Source organism: Gallinula chloropus, assembly GCF_964237585.1.
Source record: "Gallinula chloropus genome assembly, chromosome: 15".
Taxonomy (NCBI): domain Eukaryota; kingdom Metazoa; phylum Chordata; class Aves; order Gruiformes; family Rallidae; genus Gallinula; species Gallinula chloropus.
In genome coordinates this window covers 7,423,371-7,448,285 of record NC_140100.1, presented here as the reverse complement: position 1 = coordinate 7,448,285, position 24,915 = coordinate 7,423,371, and the positions used below count along the sequence as shown (strand labels likewise).

The following is a 24,915-nucleotide window of genomic DNA, read 5'->3' as shown; positions in this document are numbered from 1 at the left end:
CGATTAAACAAAGTATTTTAGTGGACCTGAAGCAAAACTTTGTTTGACACGAATAGCTTTGGGCTTTATTGCTTTCAGTTAAATTTGGTGACTGAATTTATAATCCTCATTGTGAGACAAAACATTAAAATGTCTTGCTTTAGTTTTTACATCCAAACTCTTCCTACCCACCAGGAGGATAAGGTTAACAGTCAGTGGCTTTTAGCCGTGAAGTCTGCAGAGAAAACATATCAAACAACTACTCATTGCCCTATTTCTCATCTTTGATATGCTTTATCTTGGTAGAAATAGTGAATCAAATATTTGAGGATCACCAGAGCCCGTTACCAACAGTTAAAAGTGGGTGTAGTTTTTCTTCATCTGCAACAAGGGTGAGACAATGACGATATCATCGGAATCATCCGAGTGAGCTTCATCCACAGACAGAGGGGGAGGAGGCTGCGGTTGCTTCTCAGAGGACCTGGCTGAAATAATTACAAAGGAAACAAGGTCATCAATAAACAACATTGACAAAAACAAGCCCTTGTGGGAAGTACAATATTCTCCAAGCCATTAACTTTCCAGAATTACCTACAGTTATGAATAACTCTGATCTATCTTCTTCTGCTTATAACTATTCTTGTTCCTCTTTAATGAAAGAGCATGCATGGCAAGCATTAGGTTGACATACTGACCACACATGATTTGTCTTATTGTCTTTAAATCTTTGCAAGCGGTTACGCACCACAAAGTAAAGCAATTTGATACTGAAGCCATCCCAAGTCATAAAAATAAGTATTTATTAAGTGGCCAGAAAAAGAAGGATTGACCCAAGCAATCGTAAGCTGAGCAGAAAGGTCACAAGGAGAACTTCAGTCAGGCAAAGGGAAATCGGTGAGGGAAGAAAAGGATGGAAGCTCTCAGTGTCTTTCATCCTTTTATCTCTAAAATACCCAAAATACTATTCACACAATGTGCTACCTTACAACAAAACCAGTGACCACAGCATAGGGTGGTTTGGGTTTTTTTTTTTTCCTCTTTTTTCTCTTTTGCTTGCTTGCTGTTTCTCTGGGTGCATGGTTCTATGCATCTCATCAATTCCAACACTCAAAGTAACATTCAGGGCATGAACAGATGGGACCCTCCTCTGATTCCAGTAGATATGGAAAAATCAGAGGGATAAAATGGATATATACAAGACCCCCAACATCTGAAGAGTAGCTTGTATCCCCTCTGCAAGAGATCTATGAACTAAACGATGGCGCCTATTAATAACTTCTTGCACAATATCCTCCCCTGGGTTAGTAATACCTCCTACAACAATATTCTCCCCTCAGCTCCACTTATCTTTCAGTTTTAAATATCAATTCTCTGAAAATACGACCTCCAAGAGAAGGGAAGAAATCAAGATGGTCTGTGATAGGAAGAAGAAATAGCCAAGTAAGAAGCCACGCACTGAGATTTTGACACTGAAAGAGAAGCAAAAATGGAGGGCACACAGAATATTGCCTGGGGAGAACAGGTTCCTGGCAGAGAAAAGACCTCCAAGTATGGAAAAGGAGGCATACACACCAACCGGAATGTAGAATAAAGAAAGAAGACTGCAACCAGCCCAGAAATAGAGTGACAGAGAGCCTGTGGAGGGAAAGGAGGAATGCAGGGAGGCCATTACACTGACCCGACCTACAGAAGCAGAGTCACACACGGCTTTCACGTTAAGTGAAATTATTCCCTGCATCAGCCAACAAATAATGTCAGAGTTTTGCAGGAAGATTTGAGAGACAGTAATACTGGTGATAAGGATGAGCAACAAGAACTTCCAGAAGCAGGCATGGTAACTAGCAGATGCAACTCCAACAATAAACAAATATTATATATTAGAGCACTTAATATTGTCTAAATCACTCTTAATTAAATCATGCTCTTGATGTCTGTCCTCATCTTCAGTTTAAGATCCTTCAGAGTGACAACTCTATCTTTGTGCTTATGGGGGGGGAAGTACTGATTAGAATGAAGGGTTCTATAAAAATTTATTGAGATTTCAAGAAAAGCCTCAAACTAACAAGTTGTATCCAGAGGGGCAGCAACATGCAGAGAGAAATGCTGCCCTTATCCCCATCGCTATGCATGTACAGAACACACTCTTCCATCCTGCCACTCCCCTGACAGAAAGAAACAAAATGTTAAGTTTCACAGACTGAATTGTTATTTTTCTGTTCCATTTCAGGGGAGGCAGCAGAAATGGAATTAAAAATCTCAAAGTGCTGTCCACATTCTGAAGACAAGCAGAGCAGCTTTGAATCCTACACCACTTTGGCCTTTTTTATTTTTCAGAAAACAGAGACATCCATTTAATCTGCTGCAAATAATGAACTACAAGTCTGCAATGTAGAACCAGGACTACATGCATTTATTCTAGCAGATATATAGGATGGAGTTTTCAGCCTGGAGAAGAGGAGGCTGAGGGGAGACCTTATCACTGCCTACAACTACCTGAAGGGAGGTTGTAAAGAGGTGGGCGATGGTCTCTTCAGCCAGGGGACAGGAGATGGGACAAGGTGAAATGGCACAAAGCTGTGCCAGGGCAGGGTCAGATCAGATGTGAGGGAAAAGTTCTTCACTGAAGGAGTTGTCAGGGCCTGGAACAGGCTGCTCTGGGAGGGTGTTGAGTGACCGACCCTGGATGTGTTTAACAGTCGGGCAGATGAGGTACTTGGAGATATAGTTTAGCACAGGATGGGAACGGTCAGACCTGGTGATCTTAAAGGTCTTTTCCAACCTTGTGATTCTGTGATCCTTTAAAACATGTTTTCATCTTGCCCATTCCTCCCAAAATAATGCTGAAAGGCTAGTGAGATGAAGTGATTCATTACAATATATACTTTCACAGAAACTTTAAGGTTGTCACAGGATCTTGAGGTCACAAACTGCAAGTTTGGACTTGAGACAAACGAAGCGAAAGCTTCTTCAGCAGCTGCATGATTTAAAGCTAAAGAAATCGGATTGCTTTAAATTACTCAGCTGTTAAACAAGCTCCTGGTCTCATCTACTTTCCAAGCTGCAGTATGACCAGGGAAATAGATTACATCAAACCCCAGTTTTGCTAGTGGATTTTTAAATCAGTCATGAGCTGGGAATGACAGATGTTGGACTTCTAGTTAACTTTAACCTGTTTAAGCTACACGAATTCAAATGGAAAAAATGCCCTGCTACAACCAAACAGATTGGCAAGGGGTCACATTTACACCAGAATCATCTGCTTCCTTTTATATGTTCTTCCCATTTGTCTTTTGGGAGAGTTTGGTTAAACCTTCCAATGCACCAAGAGCTAATACTGAGTTATTTAGTGCAGGACAGTTTTTGTGGCAGTTGTGCTGTTACAGCAGATAATATCCAGTATTACTCTCCAGAGGCTACCTAAAAACATTCTATGATCTCAGATTTTGAAAGCACCTCCTATATTCCTAAAATAAGCAGCAAATATAACCTGCTTTGCTACCAATCTCTTCTATTCACCAGAAGAGGACTGCAAGGAAGAAAGTTTGAATGCTTATGGTCTCCTCTCCATCCTTTCTCATACAAATTCTTCCAGAACTTCTTCACTCATGACTTTGTCATCATAATCTGCAATTAAAAGTTAGCTCTGGAGACTTAATAGCTAGACAGTGACTGTGCTCTATTAGTATTCATACTATTACATTTACCACACTAGCTTCAACTTACATCCTTCTTTGGTACTTAGAAGCATTTCATCAGAAACATAAAGCATTTTTTTTAAATGATTCTTTGTCTTTGGGCAGAATTTCACAACTGATTTACTCTGAGTTGAGACTGAGCACAATGAGTGCTGCAGTAGAACCCAAGCAAAACAGGACAGTGCAGCTTTTTTTTCTGGATACTGTCATTACACATAACTAAAAGCATTCAAAACTGTAATGTCTGCAGAAGCAATTACTACCTATTCCTTCACAAAGTATCCTCCTGAATATGGAATACAGTGAAGTTTCTTAAACCCAGCTTCTTTCACTGAAGGGCAACTTCTAAATTCACAACTCTTGCAAATCTAGCTTGTTCCCCATCTCATATGGTAGTGAAACAGCCTCAGCTGCTTACAGCACGCTCTGTTTCTGAGCAAGTCTGCAGGGGCTATCAGCTTCTCACTGACAAAAATCAAGTCAGTGTTTCTCAGGTCACCCTCAAAGTTGCTCTTTTTTCTCCAGGTGGTCCATAAAAACCTAAAATATCCCACTCTGGATAGAACCAGCCTTTTACAGTTTGCTTTAAACTCCTCTGAAGCCACTTGTCTAAGGATGTCTTATCTGCATTGTTGTTTTGCCTTTCCTACTGAGTACTTCTAACACCCTCTTAAAAGCCTCTTTGGCTTTAACTCCTCACAAGAAGCAATGAAGAACTCGAGAAGGAAACCAAATGGCATAAAAAGCTATAAAAAACAGAAAGACATTTTCCCAGTTTGTATTGTAGTACTACTAGTTGGCAAGGTTATCCAGGACTTCATTTTCCCCCTTACTGCAGCAACTGAAGACTGCTGAAAAATCGTGACTAAATACACATGGCTGAAAGGAAGGGTTCTGTTTCCCAGATGTCTGTCCCTTTCAGAAACTAAGTCAGGATGGTGAAAATGCTCTTGGTTTGTCTATGGCTTTGGGCCCAAAAATGTAGTGAAGAGTACAACACTACTGCTACAGGGCTGGGGGGGATTGAAAAGGAAGTAGAGGCAAGACAGGGGAACATTGTGTTCCTTGAATATTTATCACTCACACCAGAGAGGGACCTTCCAAACCACAGCTGTGACAGATAGGCAAAGCACTGTGGGGAAGCTGGTGCTGATGCTGTCGAAGCTTTTATTTTATTATACTGCACTTGCCAGTATAAGCAACACTGTCAAATTAAAAGACAACACACACAGAGAACAAGTGTGCATTTGCACGTGTGTGAGCATGTGCACATCATCTCTGTAAAACAGTGTGTGCACCCCCACAAAACCGATGTTCTATTGAACACAGAGGGAAATGAGATTACCAGGAAGAGATGACATGAAGATGGAAGAAGGCTTCTGGAGTGCTGCTGAGACCGGTTTCTTCTCTGTAATGTAAAGTGCAGAATCTGCTTTCTCACGTGGTGCACTGGACACAGAGGGCCTGCAAAAAGACATACTGCACAGCATGAGGCAGAGAACAGTCTGTCTTCCCAGGGTATGCAGAAAAGTTTCTTGTGTTGCTAGCTTCCAAGATGTAAAAGCTTATCACCTGCAGAAGCAAACTCACACACTAAAGTGAGGTGACAACTATGTAATTCTCCTTGTAACCATGACAGCCAGTATAAAAGACTTTTGGAGCAGTAAAACCAGGAGAGAAAGGAAGTATTTTTCAAGGCAGAGTCACCATAAACCTAAGCAGTAATCAAATCACTGCATTCCTCCTGAGTTAAGTCACTAAACTGTATGCATTCTAGCTCTTTCCTGTCCTTCAACAAAGCCCTTAACTTTTATATGTCAGGGCTTCAGATGCACTTACATTAAGTGAGTGTACCAGCAATCAGTTTGATGGCAACTGTAATTTGTTTAGGTTGTGGGTTGTTCCTCCCCCACAAGAGTAATTATTTTACTTTACCTTCCTTCCATCACTGTAGAAGAGAACATGCAACAGGATATGGGAAGACTACTGCTGCAAGAAGAAACCCTTTCAGTTACAGGCCCTTTGCATTCCTCATGAGCAAGCTCCCCCTTGTCTTTGTGGGAAAAATGGCCTTGTTCTCCTTCTCTGCCAAGGAAGCCACTCTAAAATTCTATAAAATATGACCCCTCTTCTGTAATAAAATCATTTTGCTCCTGCATGTTGCAGAAATATTTATTTTTCAGTTACCTTTCCTCAAGCAGTGCTGTGCGTGCTAAGTGAGCCCTGAACACGGACTGGATGAACGTCACCACCTCATCTTCCTTCTCGCAATCAGAAGAGAAGCTCAAGGAGTTTGACAGAGGAGACGTGCAGGGGCTCTGCAAAGCAATCAGATTAAAGAAAACTGACCTTTCACAGATTGCACAGAAGCCTGACAGGCCCTCTCACAATTTTACTCCTGATTAGGAAAGTGATGGCAGAGCAGATACTCCCATCTTTTGGCCTGCCATCTTTTAGGTTCTGTAAGACTAAATCAGCAGGAACCACCATCTGATCATCATACAGGCTTTGAAACATCTGTATTCAATTAATGAAAGAGCAGACACCTCAAGGAAAGTTCCTTTCTTTTCCAGGAAGGAAACCTTTCGAAGTCAAAGGAGGCAAAGTATCCTTCATGACAGATGATCTTCTGCTTCTATCAACACAAGTATTCTGTCCAACTACCCTAGGCCAATTCACTGAAATAAAAGTGCATCTAAATTGCAACCAGGTGGACAAGCTGGATGAAGAATTACAAATTAACTTCAGCCTGCTAAAGGTCCAAAGGATGTCCATATAAGTTGGCAAATGATTTACAGAAACTAAATGTTTAAACCTAAAGAATTTTTTTCATATTCAGAACTGCACAACCTGGAAGTCTGACAAGACAGTAGACACTACAGATCTTTGGTTGAGCACACCACACGTAAGAATCTTTTGCTTTTCAATTTAATTAAAGATGCTTTCCAAATTCTTATTTCTGAACTTCAGTGACAAAGGTTTGTCTATTACTACAATGACTTGAGAGCAAGTACAGGTTTTGATAGCACTCTGAATCAAAAAGTTAAAAGGTAGTTATTAGCTTGTGGGAGACCTAGAAGGAGAGAAGACCTAGTTACAGTCCACAATGCAGAAAAGTTACAGCTTTACTTCTAAGAAAAACTGTGAACTAAAGAAGATGGAAAGGAAGGCTAGAGAATGAGCTCAGTATCTTCCTGGAATTACAGTGCTGCTGCCAACCAGTGCATTAAAGCAACATCACCAGGTGATTCAGAGAATTAAGCCTGGGAGTACAGTACTTTACACAGTAAACTAAACATATTGGGATGCCTGGATCCCCATTTGCCTCAACAATTACCTTGTGAGATTTTGCATCAGGCGTCCTGTTATTCAGCAACAGCTTCTGTCGAGCTAAATGTCCTCTGAAAGCTGCCTGGAGCATAACAACTGCCTAGCACAGAAAGAAATAAGCACATGTTAGCTTCTTTGATAGCAGTTATACATTAAGATAAGAATCCAGAGGGAAGAGGGACACAGGAAATAACTTTTCTGTGTGCAACGGAAACTCTTTGATGTCTTGACATTTTCTTATATTTAAGGGATATACATACATCCCCTTTACTTCTCAGGTATTCTGCTGCAATCCAGAGGATTCCCAGCCTATGACAACCCATAGACATACACTCCATGGTTTAAATTCAATCAGGGAGGCGTTTGTGATCAGTCCTTTCAGATGCAGGTAAGTTCCATCTGCCAACACTACCCTGTATTTCACAAACAAAGGAACATACTCCTATTCCCATATTGGATTCTGTCTACCAGGCAGGCTCTGAGGTACAATCAGAAGTCAAGCCAAGTCTGGCAGACCATTGTGGTGATTACACTGAACGTAAGTCTTTCCTCTCCACTCAGAGATTTTACTGGATTCTTATCAACAAAAAGCATCTAGATGTAAACCAGCATGTTTGTGTCACATGGTTACAGCTTGTTCTAATTTCTGAAAGTCTTTTTTTTCACATTCTGGAAGAAACTAATGTATGCTGCTATGTCATGTTAGTTGAAAAACAGTTTAATCAAAATCTTTGTGCAAAACAGTTATCAAAAAATGACAACTTTGTCCAAGTCAGTTTCTTCATAATACTCAGAGATGTTTCACCTTTGCAATGGCTTCAAATCCTACTTCAGATCTTTCCAAAGACTCATCGTATTGCAAAGCATCATTCAAATTACCCAATACAGGCAGAGAAGTTTTTCTGTGTCAAATTTTGTTCAGAATATTCAGCAGCATTTATCTTCCAGATGGCACCAAGTACAGAAAATTTGAAACCAGAAAGGGGAACACTTTGACAAGATGTATCAAACAAAACAAGGTAGATCATGAGCCAGCCTGAAGAACAAATGTCACCTTGGTACAACAGTTCACATTACATTAAAACCTCCTTGAAATTAAAAAAAAAAAAAAAAAAAAAGAGGTATTTGTGCTTTGATACAAGTTAAATGTTTTACTGTACTGTTGGGTGTCATAAAACACACTCACCTCATCCAGAGCAATGTCTTCTTTCTGAAATGAAAACCACCTAAGTTAATGCCACAGATATATATGAGTTTTATGTAAGAACGATTCTCTGAATTTTCCCCAGCAATTAAAACACACAGAAAATCCCACCTCCGCCTGAAAACTCCAACAACAAACTTAAGGAAATAAAAACCCACAAACTTTTAATCTTTGAAAAGTGTGTGGATAGCTCTTTTGTCTTTAGGTTCTGAGGCAGTTACAAGACCCACATCACCTATATGTCCTATAGGTGGAAAAAGCAACATTATGTTGTTGCCCACAGAACAAAATTTAAGGTTTATGCTTTTTCCCAGATTATTTTGTCCCACTTGAGTGTAACTTGATAGACAAAACTATATTGCTTGGAGGATTTCTGCCAGGGGAATGTAATTCCTCAGTCATACTTCAAGGAATGAACAGCAGCAGAGATGCTTCAAGCGGTGCTCCATTTCCTTAGTTTCACTGCTCACCCAGAGTCCCCCATTCACAAACTGTCTCTCTTGCAAGAGAAACAACAGGTTTCTAGGAAGCAGAAGCAAAAGAAGCAGCAAGGAGGACTTAAAAAAAAGAGTGAAAGAGAAGATGGTGGTAAGGAATTGTACAGGGAAGCACTGCCAGAGCCTGGCAGCAGGTCACTGTAGATGCTAAAACACAAGTAAGATTCAGAGAGGGATGTTCTTCTTGTTCTCTCATAGGAGAATCTCACCTTCTTTCGGTACATCTTCCAGTATCTCTGGATGATTTTGGCTGCTTGTTCCTTCCTGTGATCTTCTTTAACTCTGCAGACTGTTGAAGACTGCAAAGGAGAATCTTTAAGTTAGTACACTAAAGACACAAGTTGGAATTCTGAGGGAAACAGGTTACAAATTACTCAAACATCAGCACCAGAGTTATCAACTGTTCATTGTGCCTGCAGGATGGAAGGAAGTTAAGGAAAATTAGTTCTGAACACTGCTCATGTTCAAACTCATCATCCAGATGACTGTTACCATGAAAACACATTCCTGCTCCCCTTTTAGCTCCCAGAGCATGGGAATGGAGCGGTATCCAATGATATCCAGGAGTGGAGCTCTTTGTGTCAGTAATGTAACTGTACATTACTGGCAGACTGAGAATAAATGTTAGGATACCCAACTTTGCAATTCTTCTGCAGGAAAGACTAGTATTAATTAACTGGGGAACTCTCTGATGTCTCATCCTGGCAACTGTGGCCCCAGTAATCATCTGTTTAAGCTTACTAATGAGTTGGCCATCATATGACATCAACAAGATGGAAAGTTTCTGTAAACTGTCATAACTCTGCTTTTCTATCTTAAAGAAATTAATTAAAAGAAAAAGAAAGGGACCAAGAACAAACCAACGTTTTATTCCAGTTATTTCTTCTGAGGTTTGGTTGCATATTTCACCTCTCACCATCTGATCCATTTGATCCCTAATTATCCCATACTAAGTTGTCATACCTCACTTGCCAAACAAAAGTTAACTGCAATTTTAGAAGACTAATTTAATTTGTTGGTGTAAAATTTTAAGTGGAGGAACAAGAGATTTTACAGACTGTGAAAAATCCCCTCTTGATTCTGTGAAAAGGGTTTATTTATAACCCCAAAACGCTGACTTACAGGCTTAAGTTTAGCAAATGGATCATGTTATATTAAAAATGACAACCTACTATTAAAATGAAAAATTGGTAGGAACTTAGTGATAATTACAAATAATGGGAACATTTCAATAAATGGATGGTTGCTGGCCAAGAATATATATAGTCTGCAGAAGAAAAAAGAAGCTGTTTATTGGCTGTTTTTAAAGACTCAAGTTATTTGGTATTCAAAACATCATCTAGCATCCATCAGCCTATAGCATACCAAAAAAAAGAACCTACAGAATTGCACAGTATATCAAACCCCATCACCCTCTTAAGCTACTGGACATTTTTATTCGTATTTTTTACTACCTGTATTTCAAGGTCTATTTATTTTAAGTACAAATGATCAAAATCCCTGGTAATAATTTTCAACTAGTTTTTTGTGAAATGAGATTAACGTGACCACACTTCATCTGAAAGTGTGTCTGTCAGTGCCCATTCATCTCTACTGGCCAGTTGCAGCAACACTTGGCAGAGGATGTCTTTGCAATCTGCTGTCCAAGTTCAGGTATGTTTCCACAAAAAAATTCCAAATGACTTCAGAGCCCCATTTAACACTGCCCAGGGTGAACAGATCCATTAGTATGAGATACTGGAAAATCCAGGAAGAAGAGGTTATAAATACCTCAACTCTAGAAAAACTTCAGTTCAAAGGGGATAAGATTTTAGTTTATTGTATTGACATCTCCCCTAGTTCTTTACTCAAATGTGGTGTCCCACCAGCGGTGGGATCAAACCCTCTCAACTGTCATCATGATTAGTGCTCTCCATCCTGTAAACATTCCCATGAAAAAGAACTCCCTTCCCATCCAAACAGAAATGCTCATGAACATTTTCTGCCTGGATGGCCCATATGCCCTCACTGATCATCTGACCAGCATAAAAATAAATGAAATTGGTTTTTTTGTCTTTTACTAGTCTGCTGGTGAGCACTTACCTGTGTCTCCATCCTTTATGTAACTGTCAACTCCTACAAGATCTCTCTCCCTCTACAAAATTGCACTGAAATTAGCTAATGGGTTCAGATGTTACAAGGAGATAAGCAAAACCACAAATGTCTGTCTTTTTTTTAATCTTAGAAAGCAAGGCAAAAACCCCAGACACTTAAAAGCCTAAGTTTTTTTGCAACATTCCATAGAATAAGAAAAAGGCTACTGTGGGGCAGATAATCACTAGGACAGCTCTGCAAAAAACCCACCTTGCAGTGGTAACTACTGAAACAACTTCTTCACAAACACTGGGAATTAACCATCATTCAGAATTGCTATGATAAGATTTAATGCTTCTCCAAAAAGACACAACCAGCAGCTATTCAGACTATCAGCTGAATTTGCAATATATTAAAGTGAAAAAAAAACCAACCCAGAAATAAAAACATTATGTACCTTATTAAGCTTTTCCATCTTTTCCATTGAATCTTTTGCCATTTCTATCTTTTCTTCTTCCAATTTGGACTCCAATTTCCCTACTTTCCATGTCAGGTTCTGGATCTCCTCACTATGGGAGGAAAGCAAAGACATGTAGTGCTAGAAATTGTGTGTTGTTCCTGCTCTGAAAACACTGGACTTATTTCATAGTATTTGGTTGTTTTGTTTGCTTTAAAGGCCAAAATGGAAAACAAAATGGAACATATTCTCATAGTAACAGACACGTAACATCAATTTTTAAGCTGTGATAGCACAGCCTAACTTTAAATTAAAAACACACCCAACGAGTCCCAAGGTAACAATGGAACCTTTGATACTATTAATAATGTATCCAGATTTAGCAGCAATGTAGCTAGATCTGATGACTGACAAATAGAAAACTGTAGCAAAGTCCTTTCTTACAAAGTAATGATGAAATTACTTTTTACTGCACCCTTGCACAGAATTTTTATCATCACTTGTACAGAATACATGGAGTGGAATGACATGCTGGCAATGGTCTAGAAGTACAGGCTAAAGTAAGGTAGATACTAGCTTTTTCTTAGAAAGGAAAAATTGTTATTCACCCCAACATGGCAGCTTTCTTTTTCCATTTACTAATTTTTTTCCATTTACTAATTTTTATTATTATTTTTACTGTACTACTTAAGTCTTCTGCTCACTCTAAAACCACTCTGTAGAATTCCTCCCCTAGTAACTTACTCCATCCCTCCAAACCAGTTTTGCTTAAATGAATTCCCAGCTTCCTGCCGTTCAGATGAACTAGGAATTTTGAACCACTTCAAAAGAGAATTATAATTGAACATCTTTTTGTTCTGAAAGCATCTACTAATACAAAATATTATACCTTAAAGTCTGTTCTTCCATAGTCTTTTCTTTCATCTTATTCTGCCACTTCTGCAGCTCCAGTTCCACTTCAGCCTTGGCCTGCAGTAACTGTGTGATATGTAATCTACACAGATATAAGGAAATCTGAGCAATACTTAAGTCATCCATATTTCAACAAAGCATTTATTTTTGTTTGTTTCAACTTCTGAATAAAATAAAATAGGTTCTCTCAGTTAAATAACTGCACAGGAGGCAGCATGTCTTACCAACACCACAGAGCTGTGTGCACATCTCTGCTCATGGCTGGATTAACCTGCCTGACCTTATGCACCAACACACCAACAAGTCCAAGCAACATGAACTGCAAATCAATCACTTACTGGGGAGAAAAACCCCCAGTGCATCGCAGGGCAGAAGGCAGGTTTACATGGAGATATGTGGTAGGTCATGATAAATGTGTTGAAAACACAAGATGAATTTTTACAAATACTTGTGAGAAACACTACATAATGTGACATAACCCTTCAAAGGCTTTTCAGTGTAGTCAGCAAAAAAAAAAAAAAAGAAAAAAGCCTTGAAAAATGTTAGAAACAAGCAGAAATTCTCATTTTCCATTTTTTCTCCTGTAGGTTTAGAAGTTTCTTCATAAGGGTTTTGAAATATATCCAACAATATTGGTTCAAAGTTTTTGAAAATCACAGTTGACACTTCAAAATTCCTCTCTAGCCATTCCACTCTCTCTCAGAATTCCTGTGGTAGATTTGACATGTCCTTCCATTTCTCCATTTTGCTAAAAACCTGAATTAAACTGAGCCAGATGGAACGCAGGATCCTGGTCAGCAATATGCTGTTCCCCTCCATCAGGCTGCTCCCCAAGGTCGGCACCAGGCTCTTGTAGCAGACTAATTTTACAACATTGGTAGGGCTAGAAGCAGCTTTTAAAATAAACGCTGAAGGGACCTTCAGAATTAATTTTCTTGCTGAAAATATGAAGGACTTACTGCATCGCTTCAAAACATGACAGGAAATAAGTAAGTCACATCTACAAAACATCATCTCAGGCAAGAGTCACACTTACTCTTTATTGAGCAGGAGATTTTGAAGTGCCTTCCTATCACTCTTCAGTTTCTTCACTAGCCCTTGGAGGCGACGACATTCCTCAGCGTGGTCCACCTGCCGAGAGGCTGGGTGATCCGGGTCTACAGGAGGTGAAGATGACACAGCCAGTAACTGTGATGGCTCACTTTGTGCTGATGACACCCTGGTGTTCTCCAGGGCACATACTTTCTAAACAGGAAAAATTTACACACACACAAAAAAAAAAAAAGAAAAAAGAGGAAAAAAAAAAGAGGAAAATTAACATATATTTAGTTTAATTAGGCCACAAGAAACAATGAAATTGAAATTATTCTAAAATGCACACCTATAGGTAATAGGCATGAGAAGAAAAAAAGGGAGAACACTTAGCACAGACATCAGTTTACATGCATGAGCCACTGAACTGAACATCTAAGTGCCATGAGCACAAGCCAGTGGTTCTGCATTTTCTGCTCAGACAGGTAAGACACATGATTATAACCACTTACTTCTTCTAGTTCTGAAATCCGCCTCACCAGCCTCTGCTTGCTCCATTCACTATAATCTAAATAGAATAACAAAGCTTTAAATGTGAAACTACATCAGTGTGTCAGTATTGTTCTTGCTTTCTGAAACTTTTGTCCACATAAAAGACCATCTAAAGACCTCTGAACCCCAACTTCAAACGTGCAGCAATGAAAATGTCACAATGGTTTTAAAATATCTGGCTTCTATACCAACTAACTCAGAAATCAATACAACCCATTCCCATTCATCAGTTTTCAACAACTTAAAAACAGCTTTCCAGGAAACATTAAATGTGATTCCAGTCCAGACTTCTCAGAGATAACAATAAATGGTCTGACTGGAGCAGCATATCAAGAAGTCAGACTCCTGTGAGAAACTTCTCATTCCAAACTCTGCCCCTCCTGAGTCTTCACCTTTGTAGTAACTCCCTTGTCTCTACCATTGTAGAGTCCTGCTCTAAAAACATCTTTCAGGTGTACCTAAATCCCTAGCCCCACGTTCACCAACTTTTCAGCACGTACTTTTTGTTTTACTGGAAGGAGGAGAACTACTCAGTACATGATCTAGATCTTCTTTCAGCCTCCGATTCTCATCCTGCAATTCCTTGATGTTCCTGGATAACCTCAGGACAGCAGCATTCAGTGCCTTTAGTCGTTTTTGGGTATCTCTGCCCTCTGTACTTGGAAACAGGGTCAAAACCAGAAAGTTAACTTAAAAGCAGAGAACAAAAAAGCAGCATTAAAAAGCATGGAACAGCCTCACTATTCAAGTCAGCTGGATAAATGAACTGGCTCAGCTCCCCCCCCCCAATAGCATTTCTCAACATTTTTTACTTGAGGAGTTAATTATTCTTTTAGGAAAAAAACCATGCACAGACCATCTTGTTCAACACACAATTGTTTTAATTTGCGTCAAAGAAAAGACACTTTGAAAGTTCATTTATTACTTTTCCTTCCTCCCCCACTCTGTTTCATTAACACAGAAACAAGGGTGATTGTATGAGCTTTACTTATTTGGCTTTCAATTTGTTTTGTTAGCAGCCTTACAATGCTTTACCAGCGCTCTGTGGACCACTGATTTAAAAACACTTCTCTTCAGCCAATGGAAAACTCCTCCAAAAAACTGTTCAGCACAGAAAGCTAAGCTGTGTGCTCTGAATTGTTTTCTTTCACTTAAACAGATTGATACTGGGGGGAGAGAAAGAAAGAGAGGGCTGTACTTAGAGGGAGTAACTCAAATCCAATGCACAAGTGTATTTTCAGGTAACTGTGAATGCTGCTCCAATGTAAAAGAAACTGTTGCTGTGAAAGTAAACCCCAGAGAAATGTCTTCATTTAAGATTCAAAACTGTCATTGACTGAAATGTAACAGATTTGAAGAACACCTCTAACTTTGATGGGAAAGGATTAAAAGGCATCAGAAAAGGAAAAGCCAAAGGGAAAGCCTGCTATGTGTTAAAAATGTTTTAAATACATTACTGTGATTTTGCCTTTTTATTTTTTCTAATAAAAGGGGGGAGAAATCTCAGCTTCTAGATGCCCAAAGTTGTAAAGTCTGATCACAAAACATTTCTAATGAGGGGAAATACTTGTTCTTTATTGCTGTGAGAAAATTCTTTAAAAACTTGATTATGGCAACAAAAGGTTTGAAGTAACTGATGGACCCACTTTTGGACAAATGCCACTGCCAGTGACAATCACAGAACAGTTTGGGGGAGAATCTTACATCCCATTCACTGGGATAATTGCAATGTAAAGGAGGAGACAGTCTACAATTAGCATATCAGAGTTGAAAACCTGAATCTAATCTACCTTTTGAAAATTTAAATGAAATAAAGCCATAAAAGCAAACAAATAAGGCTGTGCAGACATCACAGGTGAGTATTCATTCATACAGCTGTCCTAGGCAGGAGGGAAAACAGAAACAAAAAAAAACCCCAAACACACCACACCACTAGAACTGGGAAGGGACAGAAATTAGAGAAATCATAGCAGTATCACTGAGTGCCATTATTACAGGATCATCAAAATGAAAATGAAAGAACTGCAGACCACTTTGATGACTTGAGAGGCTGCCTAGTTTCTAGCTGGAATTGGATACTACAGCTTCACATATACATAATCATATTTCAATGTTAACACTGAAAAAGAGGAGGTAAATGCCATTCCCATCAGCCAGAAATAATGTAGACAAGCATCATGAAAGAAACACTCTCTTACAACTCTTTCTCTGTGCCAGAGCCCTGACCTTCAACATCATTTATTATTTCAGTGCTCAGTCTCTCAAGTAGAGCCTGACAGTCACATAATGGAGACAGACTGCCCTGAGCACTGGGTTTTTTTGAACATAGGAATAAATGAGGACAAGGAAGAGACCTGGTGACTCATTTTCACCTGTGAATAAATTGGGTGTGATGGCTTACAGTCTCAAGAGGCTAGTCACTGCATGCCTGAGCCAACAGTGATGAAATTGTATTTTTGGTTTTTTAGAAGAGTGACAAAACAAATCACAGTTGTTCAATCCATAAGAGAGTGAATTATGGAAATACAAGTAGTATACGTAACAACCTGTAAAGAGTTCTCACGTGTTTCTATCAATCTAAATAGTGACATACAAAGTGAAGATAGTTGCCTGTTCTTCACACTAGGAGAGCAAGCATATTTTAAATGGTATGGTAATGAACTTTCTTATCCTATAAGGCTATTACCCTCTTCTCAGCTTGACTAACACTCACTTGCTACAATGCTTTTACTCTGCTCTCTACTAAAGCCCTGTCTTCTTTTATCTCTGATTTTTATTCCCTCTATAGACCATTTACCTTCATCACCACGTGCACATCCACATGCCAGTGACAAGCACAAGCTGATCGTGCCTCACTAGTGCCACTCATGGATGTCTCACAAATAACTGCCCTGACCTGCAGATCTCTCTACCACAGGAAAACAATGTTTAGTCCAAAACACCTTCTTTACAGCATACACCCTAAAGCAAGATGCAGACCTGTCTTGAGTAAAATACCAGTATCTAGTGAGTTTGTTTCAATCACCAGTTATGTCACAATACATGTTACTACAGGGGAACATAGATTTTATTTAACAGAGATAAATTTTCAGATCTTTAATGTATTTTTAAAATAGCTCTAGTATTTTTCCACATCTGCAAAATGATCTATCTACAAGTAAAAGAAACGTGACTAAGACACAGGCCAAGGCTGTGAAGCCAACCAAGGCAGCAACAGAAAGTAAATCCAGCAATCTAAATGACAAAATTAACTGTTCCCATATAGCTGTTTTCCATCACCTCAAGTAATATGAGTAATATATCAAACATGTATACACAGACATTGACTCAAAAGAATTAAACATACTTTTTCCTCATAGTCTCAGATTTTGCCAGCAGGAGTTGGAGACGATGAACCTGTGAAATATGAAATACAGATTCTGTTAAGGAGCTAGCTGTGGAAGCTGACATTGCTAATGCAACACATTTGTCCATTAGAGAACAAGACTCTCTGGGCACTGATGCTATCACTGAAAAATCAGGCTACTGTTATACTGGTTTTCATCTGGACATGAACTCATGGACAGACGTTAGTTCCCTTATTTCCCCTTTTTGCTTAACACACTCAACTTACTGAGGAAAAAGTTTTTTCAGTACATATAATTGGAGCTATGAGAATATCTATGAAAACCTGATTCCAGCAACAGCTGCAGCTAAACTTAATCTAAAACACACCATTTATACTTTGTCTCAAACAACTGAACAACTCGTATGCACACTGAAGGACCTGTCAGACACACCTCTTCATAGTAGGTTTCCATAGCTAACCTCATTTCTTCCAAATTATTGGTCTTCTTGTCTGCTTGGAATTTGCTGAAAATAGAATAATAAAAAAAATAATCCAGCAAAGACACTGCAATACCTGTTAGTTTACAGTTTCTAGGGAGTGGTTTATAATTGCTACTATGTTCTCAGAGTTCATTAAATCATCTTAAGGAACAGAAGAGTAACAAATGAAAAATAACATTGATTTCAAATTCCCTTTATTATCTCATCCAATACAAGCCTCTACCCCCCAAAGTTATACTTAATAGTGTTGTCTTTCTCCTTGCACTGCTGTTCTAGCTTGAGAATCTTCTGCTTTAAACCATTAACCACCTACAGAAAGAACAAAGAGCTCATGAGTCCTAAAGTAACTCATCTCTTCACAGAAGTTCTATCTCTCCATAATCCTGCCCTGTCATTTTAAGTTGTACCTAACCAGATATACTTATTCCTACCTACTTCAATACTTTGTAAATTGTACACATCTGCTACACAGTGAGAGAGAATAATGATGAAATCAGATTCCTAACTTAGATCTGTGGAAACATAACCAGCTTGATATTTATACACAATCAATTAATAAAAACCACTCTGCCTATTATCCTGCTAAATTAAAAAAATGCAAATAATAGAGAACATACTCCCTAAACAGATTCAAGACAGTGACAATGAAGGCTCCCTAAAGTAATGGTAGTTCCAGATCTCTGTTACTGGTTTCTTATCTGACCATAGAAATAACAGTTACATGATTCCCTAATCACTTATTCTTTCTTACTCCAGTTTATTTTTTTTAATAAATAGCATTTCAGTTTGGTAAGAGGAAAAAAAGCAAAACAAAAGCCAAAGTTAATGAATAAACTCTTACCCATCCATCATCAGTTGCCTTTTCTGACAAAGTTCGTGCCAGCTCACAGCCCTGCAAGATATTGCAGATAAAGCAAGTGACCAATCTTGCTACATGATTCTACTGCTGGCTCTTTCCACAGAATTTTATAACCTACTCATGTCCACAGTCAGCTCACAGCCCAACAGCTCAAGTTCTGAATTCCCTAAGCCCACACTAGGGAGTCATGAGATCTAGAGGGACAGTGAGAAGAGGATCACACAGCTCAACACTCTTTTACCCCATTTTTATCCCCCCAAAGAAAGTCACCCTGGAAGGATCCAACAGCTGTTCAATCTGTTTATTCTTTTTATTGTTCTCTTCTTCTAGTCGGCGGAGTTTAGTTTTCATTCGATCTCCCTCACTTTTCTGAGCTTGTATTGTCTAAAAGAGGGAAGAAAAATCATAAGCACATTTGAGAAATAGAAATACACTGAGTTTTCATATGGAAACATGTTTTGCTGTCAAGAAAAATCCAATTATTATGGTCAGGATGAAGGCAAAGATGAAGATAAAATGTTTAACAGAAAGGCAACCTTACACAAATCATCTACAGCTGCCAAGATATGTGTATATAGGTATCCCTCTTGTTCAACATGCCAAATCCTCTTCTTTCATACACTGCACTAAATTCAACTGACATTGTTAAAATGTGATGGGTAACAGCCAGGACAGAGGGGAAAAAAACCCACCAAAAATAAAGGGGAAGTGGAGGGACAAAGAAATTGAACACAATGAACCTTTTCAGCATCCAGCTAGGGCCATGGCTGGGGTTCAGGGGTGGGTATACTTCAAGACCTCCACATCCAGTACTCAGAAGTATCTATCACACCATAAAAACAATGAAATTGCCTTGAACAGACACAAGTTTAACTTAGCCTTGCATGCCAAAAATCTGGTGGATGTCCCAGTTGTAGAAACCAAAGTATTCTGAACCAGTAAGGCCTGGACAGCTACATGTGGTGGATGGAGCAACCCTATGATTTCTGTGTAAGTATCAGAGAGACTGTACCTTTTTCAGTTCTAGAATTTCATCATACATATCTTCTTTTTCTTTATAGTCAGGAGTTCCAGGAATGTAGCCTACAGAAAAAGGTATGTAAAATAAGCAGATCTGAAAGAGGTATTTTTAGCTAACCAGAAGCTTTACAGTTAAAGGAAAATACCTAAAACTGCACAAAATTGTAAACTAGGCTCTTTTTTTTTTCTTTTAGAAAAAAAACCAGCATGGAAATTAATTTTAGAAATGGAAATATTATTGTATGAAACTATGAAACTTCTGACAGATTTTACAGCAAGTTTCTCCTAATTGCTTCTCTTCTCTCTGGTGCTAGATTAAAATATCCACCTCAAGAGGATACACACATCACAGAAGACTTCAGTCTTCTCACCTCAATACATTATTTACAAAATATTTCTAACATATGTCCAGAATCCATTTTTCTATTTGTGTCTAACATGGAAAAGTTTGTCATCTTTTAAAGTTGCCAGAAACTGTGTATCACCAGTAACAGTACAGGCATCATTTTAAAGTGGGATTTTTAAGTTTACAGTTCTCCTTTAAGAAAAGCAAGTTTTAAATTTTGTTCTTCCCATAAAACTCAATTGATTCTAATATCACAACCACTTGATAAAACCCTTTCTAGAGAAGACGTAAAAAGGCATCAATTACATAGAATTTCAGGCAAGCAGATGGTTTCTATCAATGGTTCCTAAACTATGTTTTGCAAAGTCACAATAAATTGTCTACAGCTGGCCCATTGAACCATATTATATTTGCAATGTTTTCAGCTGCAAATGCATGGCAATTTGCAAAAGGTTCTGAAAGCTAATAGTGACTCATTGCTCAAAAAAATTTGGAACCCCCTGTCTTATCCAATTTAGAAACCTCAAAAAGTATCTCATGGATCATATTTTGATAAATATGTTTTAATATGGGCTAAACTGAAATGGCTCTTGCTGTACTAAAGCCAAGATCTTAAACAATGTATTTTTACATGAAAAGAAAAGATCATTAACTTTTTTACCATTACTAGAAGACCTGGAATGCTTTGGCTTCTTCATTCCTAGAGCTTCCTTCAGATATTCTGGAGTGCTACTAGGAACATGAGTTCGCATATGCCCCATGTCAGCATCTGACTTAAGAGAATGACTTGCTCCTGCCAACAAAAATGAAGCAAAAATGTGAAAATCAGGAATAAGTGTGAATTAAATTTGTGGATTTATTCCAAGCAAATGCAATATAGAATGCTGTTAATTAATTCCCTCTATAAATTCCAACATTCAAGATCAGATAATTCCAACCACCCATAGAAATAATAGTGAAATAACTTCCTGTGTAACCTATAATCAAATACAAATCTTCTTGTTAAGAGTTTATATGTTAAGCTGTCCACAACACAGATTTTTATCCACACATGCAGATGAAGTTTCTATACTAATACCTTGTTTCAGTGATCCCAGCCACATCTGCTTTGGATTTCTTACAGCTGTGCTCTCAAGACGTGCGCTGCCTGTTCCCTGCAGAGATCGCCAAACTGCAGCTTTTTTAGGATACAGTTGTGTGCTAGAGCTGTAAGGAGACTCTGAAACAAAAGAAAACACCTCAACGTTGCCTTAAAAAGCTCAAGGTCAGAAAATTTTGCTGTCTTGTGCTTCAAAGTTCCCAGACACAGTAGTATTACTAATAAAAATAGAATTTAACAGCATACTACGTACTGGGTTCTGTGGAGCAATGGGGCAGCCACCTAAAAAAAACCTCAACTAAAAAAAATACAATTAAAAAAATAAAATGAAGATGCTTATGAAAAGGCACAGTGACAGTAATGTGACTCAATGCCTGTAGAAATATTTACATGTAAGATTTGGATAGGTATCTTTAAGATACCCACACGTCCAAATTCATACAGTAAATCAAGATTCAAATGAATGTATACAGCACTAATGACAGTCATCACTATCAGTGAGAAAATACATATGGCTAAACAGACAGAAGTAACTCTGTAACTACTAATCCACTAGCAATTTTCTTGCAGCAAAGAACAGAAAGCAACTGCTGGGGAGCCTCTCACACTACTCAGGTAGGGTGGCTAGGTTCAAATAGTGACACTAATTTAACTTAAAATTAGTATAGATGTGCACTATATGGGCTAACTAGTTAGTCTTCAAATTACCAAGAGAAGTACATTCAGTAAGAAGCAACATCACAAACATCATAGTTGAAACTCAACTGCGAGTGGAAATCCCATCATTTAGGTAAGGAAAAGGATTTCAGGAGTAGAAAGATGACAGGGTAAATCTATCAGAAGAGCATGCCTCCTCCTCAACCTAAAGCAAAGCTTATGAGTACAATGTTATTTAACTTATTAGGAAAAACCCTAACAATCAGCAACACTGAGGGAAACATTCACTGCAAGTAAAGAAGGCAAGGTAAATGGAAAAATATAAGAAACATAAACCCCAGGATCTGCAGATCCAACAACACTGTACTTATAAGGTGGAGGAAAAATACCCCAACCCACAAACAAGAGAACTGCTTAATCTACAAACATATGATATCAACTGGATGGTAGATGGCTCCAGTAATTCTAGATTCCTTCTACATAGCAAGTATCAACATTTCTCAAAAAAGACACAAAGAAATTCAGAATGCTTGCCATTAGAAGGGGTGAGAAGATGATAGTTTATGCTTGAGAATTGAGAATTGCAACTAACTCAAACTTCAGTACTTTGCATTTAAAGCCTAACTTCACTGCCTACAGAACACATCTCTGATAGGTCTGCTATGCACACGCCAGTCAATAATTCTAAGCAGAATACTAAGATGTTATTTCAGGTAAATCTTCCAGTTCCCATGTCCCACATATCTATGTTGTTCTGCAATAACAGAAGCAGTAGAAAGAATTTTGGAACACTTACTTGGCGACTTCGGAGGCTTGTGAAATATTTTCTTCTTCAACTTCTGGAAGAGAAAAACTATTTTTAATGAATTTAAAGTATCACATTCTTCAAAGATTTCAGCCTATAACCTCAAAATTGGCTTCAACCTCCCATTTTGTATGAAGACCACTTGTTCTAATAACACAAAATCTTCAGTGTACAAAAGAAAAATAGTAGCTTTAAGTGTATGTGGATTTAGCCACAGCTAAACAGTCACCAGAATTAAGGTGGTACCTGCTAAGTTTTATGCTGCAGATGAAAAGTAGTCTATTCATGCTCAGAACACTAATACCTTCCCCATCGATATTAAATATTAGTGGCAGCAAATTCAAGATGATCATGGAGTAGAGGGTCCTCTGTAGGACCATTTAGCCAAAGGAAAGACCTATACAATTCCACTGAAACTCTGTAAAAGGATTACTTGGGTCCATAACCTGATAGAACACTGAAATGAAGCCAAACATCCGTTGCAGCCCCCAGTGCTGAGAATTTAGAAGACAGAATTACACCTGGAATTAGAGTAGGTTTTTGAATCAAACGACATTGCAATAACATAGTCAGTCAGCTCTCCTCTCTGAGGGGGGTCTTATTGATGAGGAGCCATCACGTGGACACTCTGTGTGCAAGAGCACACTGAGAGGCCTTCTGAGGCATTCATCTGCGGCGTGCTGTTAAACAAACTCACCATCTCTGTATCTGATTCACAGGTAATCACAGACAGGCTGTCGTCTCCCTGGGGAAGAGACATTAACTGTCACATTTGCTACCAAATAGTTGGTTATAAAACGTGTACAGAAACCTTTATATTCTGTTACTATCACAATAAGGTGTGAGTGCAATATATTCAAATGGTAAATGTGTCATTGTGGTTGCAAACCCCAGCATCATTTACACCAAGACAAATGTTCTGTATGATAGAGTGCAAGTCACTTCAGACTTGAGCCATGGAGACTCACGAAGTTCACTGCATAGCACTAGAACAGCTGAACCTTCAGGTGCCACATCTTCCACAGTGCTGGTTCTGCATGAATTTCTCTACCTGTACAAGTTAAGCAGCAACTCACCCACCTGTCCCCTTCCTTACTCACTTGTTCCTACCCTTGCTTTACTATGGGAACGTTCAGTAACTCAAGTGGGGATGTGAGCAGGCTGAGGTAAAAGCCCCAAACCAAGGAATCAGAAGTAGTTCATTTTTCCTCAGATCAGATTAACCAGTTTCCCTGTTCCTCATACATAAGCACATCCCCAGAAGGAAAGACTCTCAATTTGCTTTCAAATTATCTGAATGTGCTGCCCTTGTAGAAAGAACATTTTCACTTGCTGACTCCACAGTGCTCACAGCTGCAGCACCGTTCTTTGGGCAGATGCTGATCTGTCTCTGTAAGAGGCAGGGCAGGGCGAAGTGTTTTTGAGAGCCCTGGCTGACAAAACAGGAGCTGGGATTGACAACAGAGCAAGCAGGCAGGTACACACCTCACACGCCAGGCCATGTTGCTTTTAATTTCCTGGGGCAACGCTCCTTGTGGCACACTGATTATTTTTTTTTGTGATTTAAGACATTTTTGTCACTGGGGGATCTCTCTATCTATCTACAGATAGGTAGAGAGATCTGCAGCTGTCTATCACATTAGGAACCAGAGGCTGTAGAAGGCACCGGGCCTTTATAGGAGAAGGCAAACAACAAATCAGTCACCAGGATGCGAGCAGGCAACAACAAAAACATCGCAGTCCTTGGAAACCTTCGCAGTCCCTTCGCTCCTGCAGAACAGGCCCAATAAGAGCCACCTACGACAAACAAGAGAACACGGCGGCTCCCAGCAAAGGGCCGCCGAGCCCCACACGTGTGTGGAGCAGCGCACGCCGCCTCGGCTCCCCTCCCTGTGCTACCAGCCAGCCGAGGAGACAAAGGCACAGCCCAGAACCATCCTCCCCATCCTAGCCACTGCCTCGCCGGCCTGGCGAGGCTTCAGCGGGCTCCAGGCTTTGCCCCGGCCCCGCGGGCGGGTGGGCGCGTTTCGCAGGCCAGGCCCTGGCTGAGGCAGGCCCGGGATTTCCTCATCCTCCTCCTCCCCACCGCCCGTTCCTTACCAGCTCCCCCTCCGCAGCCGCCTCACCGGCCCCCCGAGCCATGGCGGGAGGGTGGCGGCGAGGCCTTAGGGGGCGGCGGGGCAGCCGGGACCACCTCAGGCCATGGCGGGGGCGGCGCGGCGGCAGGAGCTCGGCGCCCGCCTCCCCGGCGGTCCTTCCGGGTCGCGGAAACCATGGCAACCAGCCGCGCGGCGTGGCGAGTGGCGCCTGCGCAGAACGGCCAGCGGAGGGCGGTTAACCGGCACCTCAGCCTCGCTGCGCGGCGCGAGTGCCGCCTGGCGGCTCCGGCCGGCAGCGGAGCAGCTGCGGCGAGGGCCAGCTCCACCCCGCCCCGCCGGCGGCTCCTCCCGCAGGGAGGGTAACCCCGCTCCAGCCCCCGGGCCACTCTCTGCAACACCGGCACCGCCCCCCGCGGGAGGGACGTCCCCCATCGCACCGCCCATCCGTTGGCCACGCCCCGGCCGTCGCGA

General features: G+C 40.0%; 1 protein-coding gene across 1 annotated transcript; it reads right to left on the bottom strand.

Annotated features, from left to right (window-relative positions):
• Positions 1 to 333: 333 nt before the first annotated feature.
• IQCE (IQ motif containing E) lies at positions 334 to 24,572 on the bottom strand (the record flags this gene model as incomplete). The annotated part of the gene is made up of 22 exons (XM_084271062.1): positions 24,446 to 24,572; positions 23,043 to 23,090; positions 22,337 to 22,379; positions 20,863 to 21,003; positions 20,446 to 20,577; positions 19,431 to 19,501; positions 18,689 to 18,802; positions 18,401 to 18,451; positions 17,798 to 17,868; positions 17,511 to 17,583; positions 17,078 to 17,127; positions 14,232 to 14,389; positions 13,692 to 13,747; positions 13,184 to 13,392; positions 12,125 to 12,229; positions 11,236 to 11,347; positions 8,915 to 9,004; positions 8,191 to 8,214; positions 7,012 to 7,104; positions 5,862 to 5,992; positions 5,020 to 5,153; positions 334 to 464 (listed from the first exon to the last, which is right to left on the bottom strand). The coding sequence occupies exons 1-22, from the start codon at positions 24,485 to 24,487 to the stop codon at positions 334 to 336; spliced, it is 2,079 nt and encodes a 692-aa protein (XP_084127188.1). The 5' UTR covers positions 24,488 to 24,572.
• Between the last annotated feature and the right edge of the window lie 343 nt (positions 24,573 to 24,915).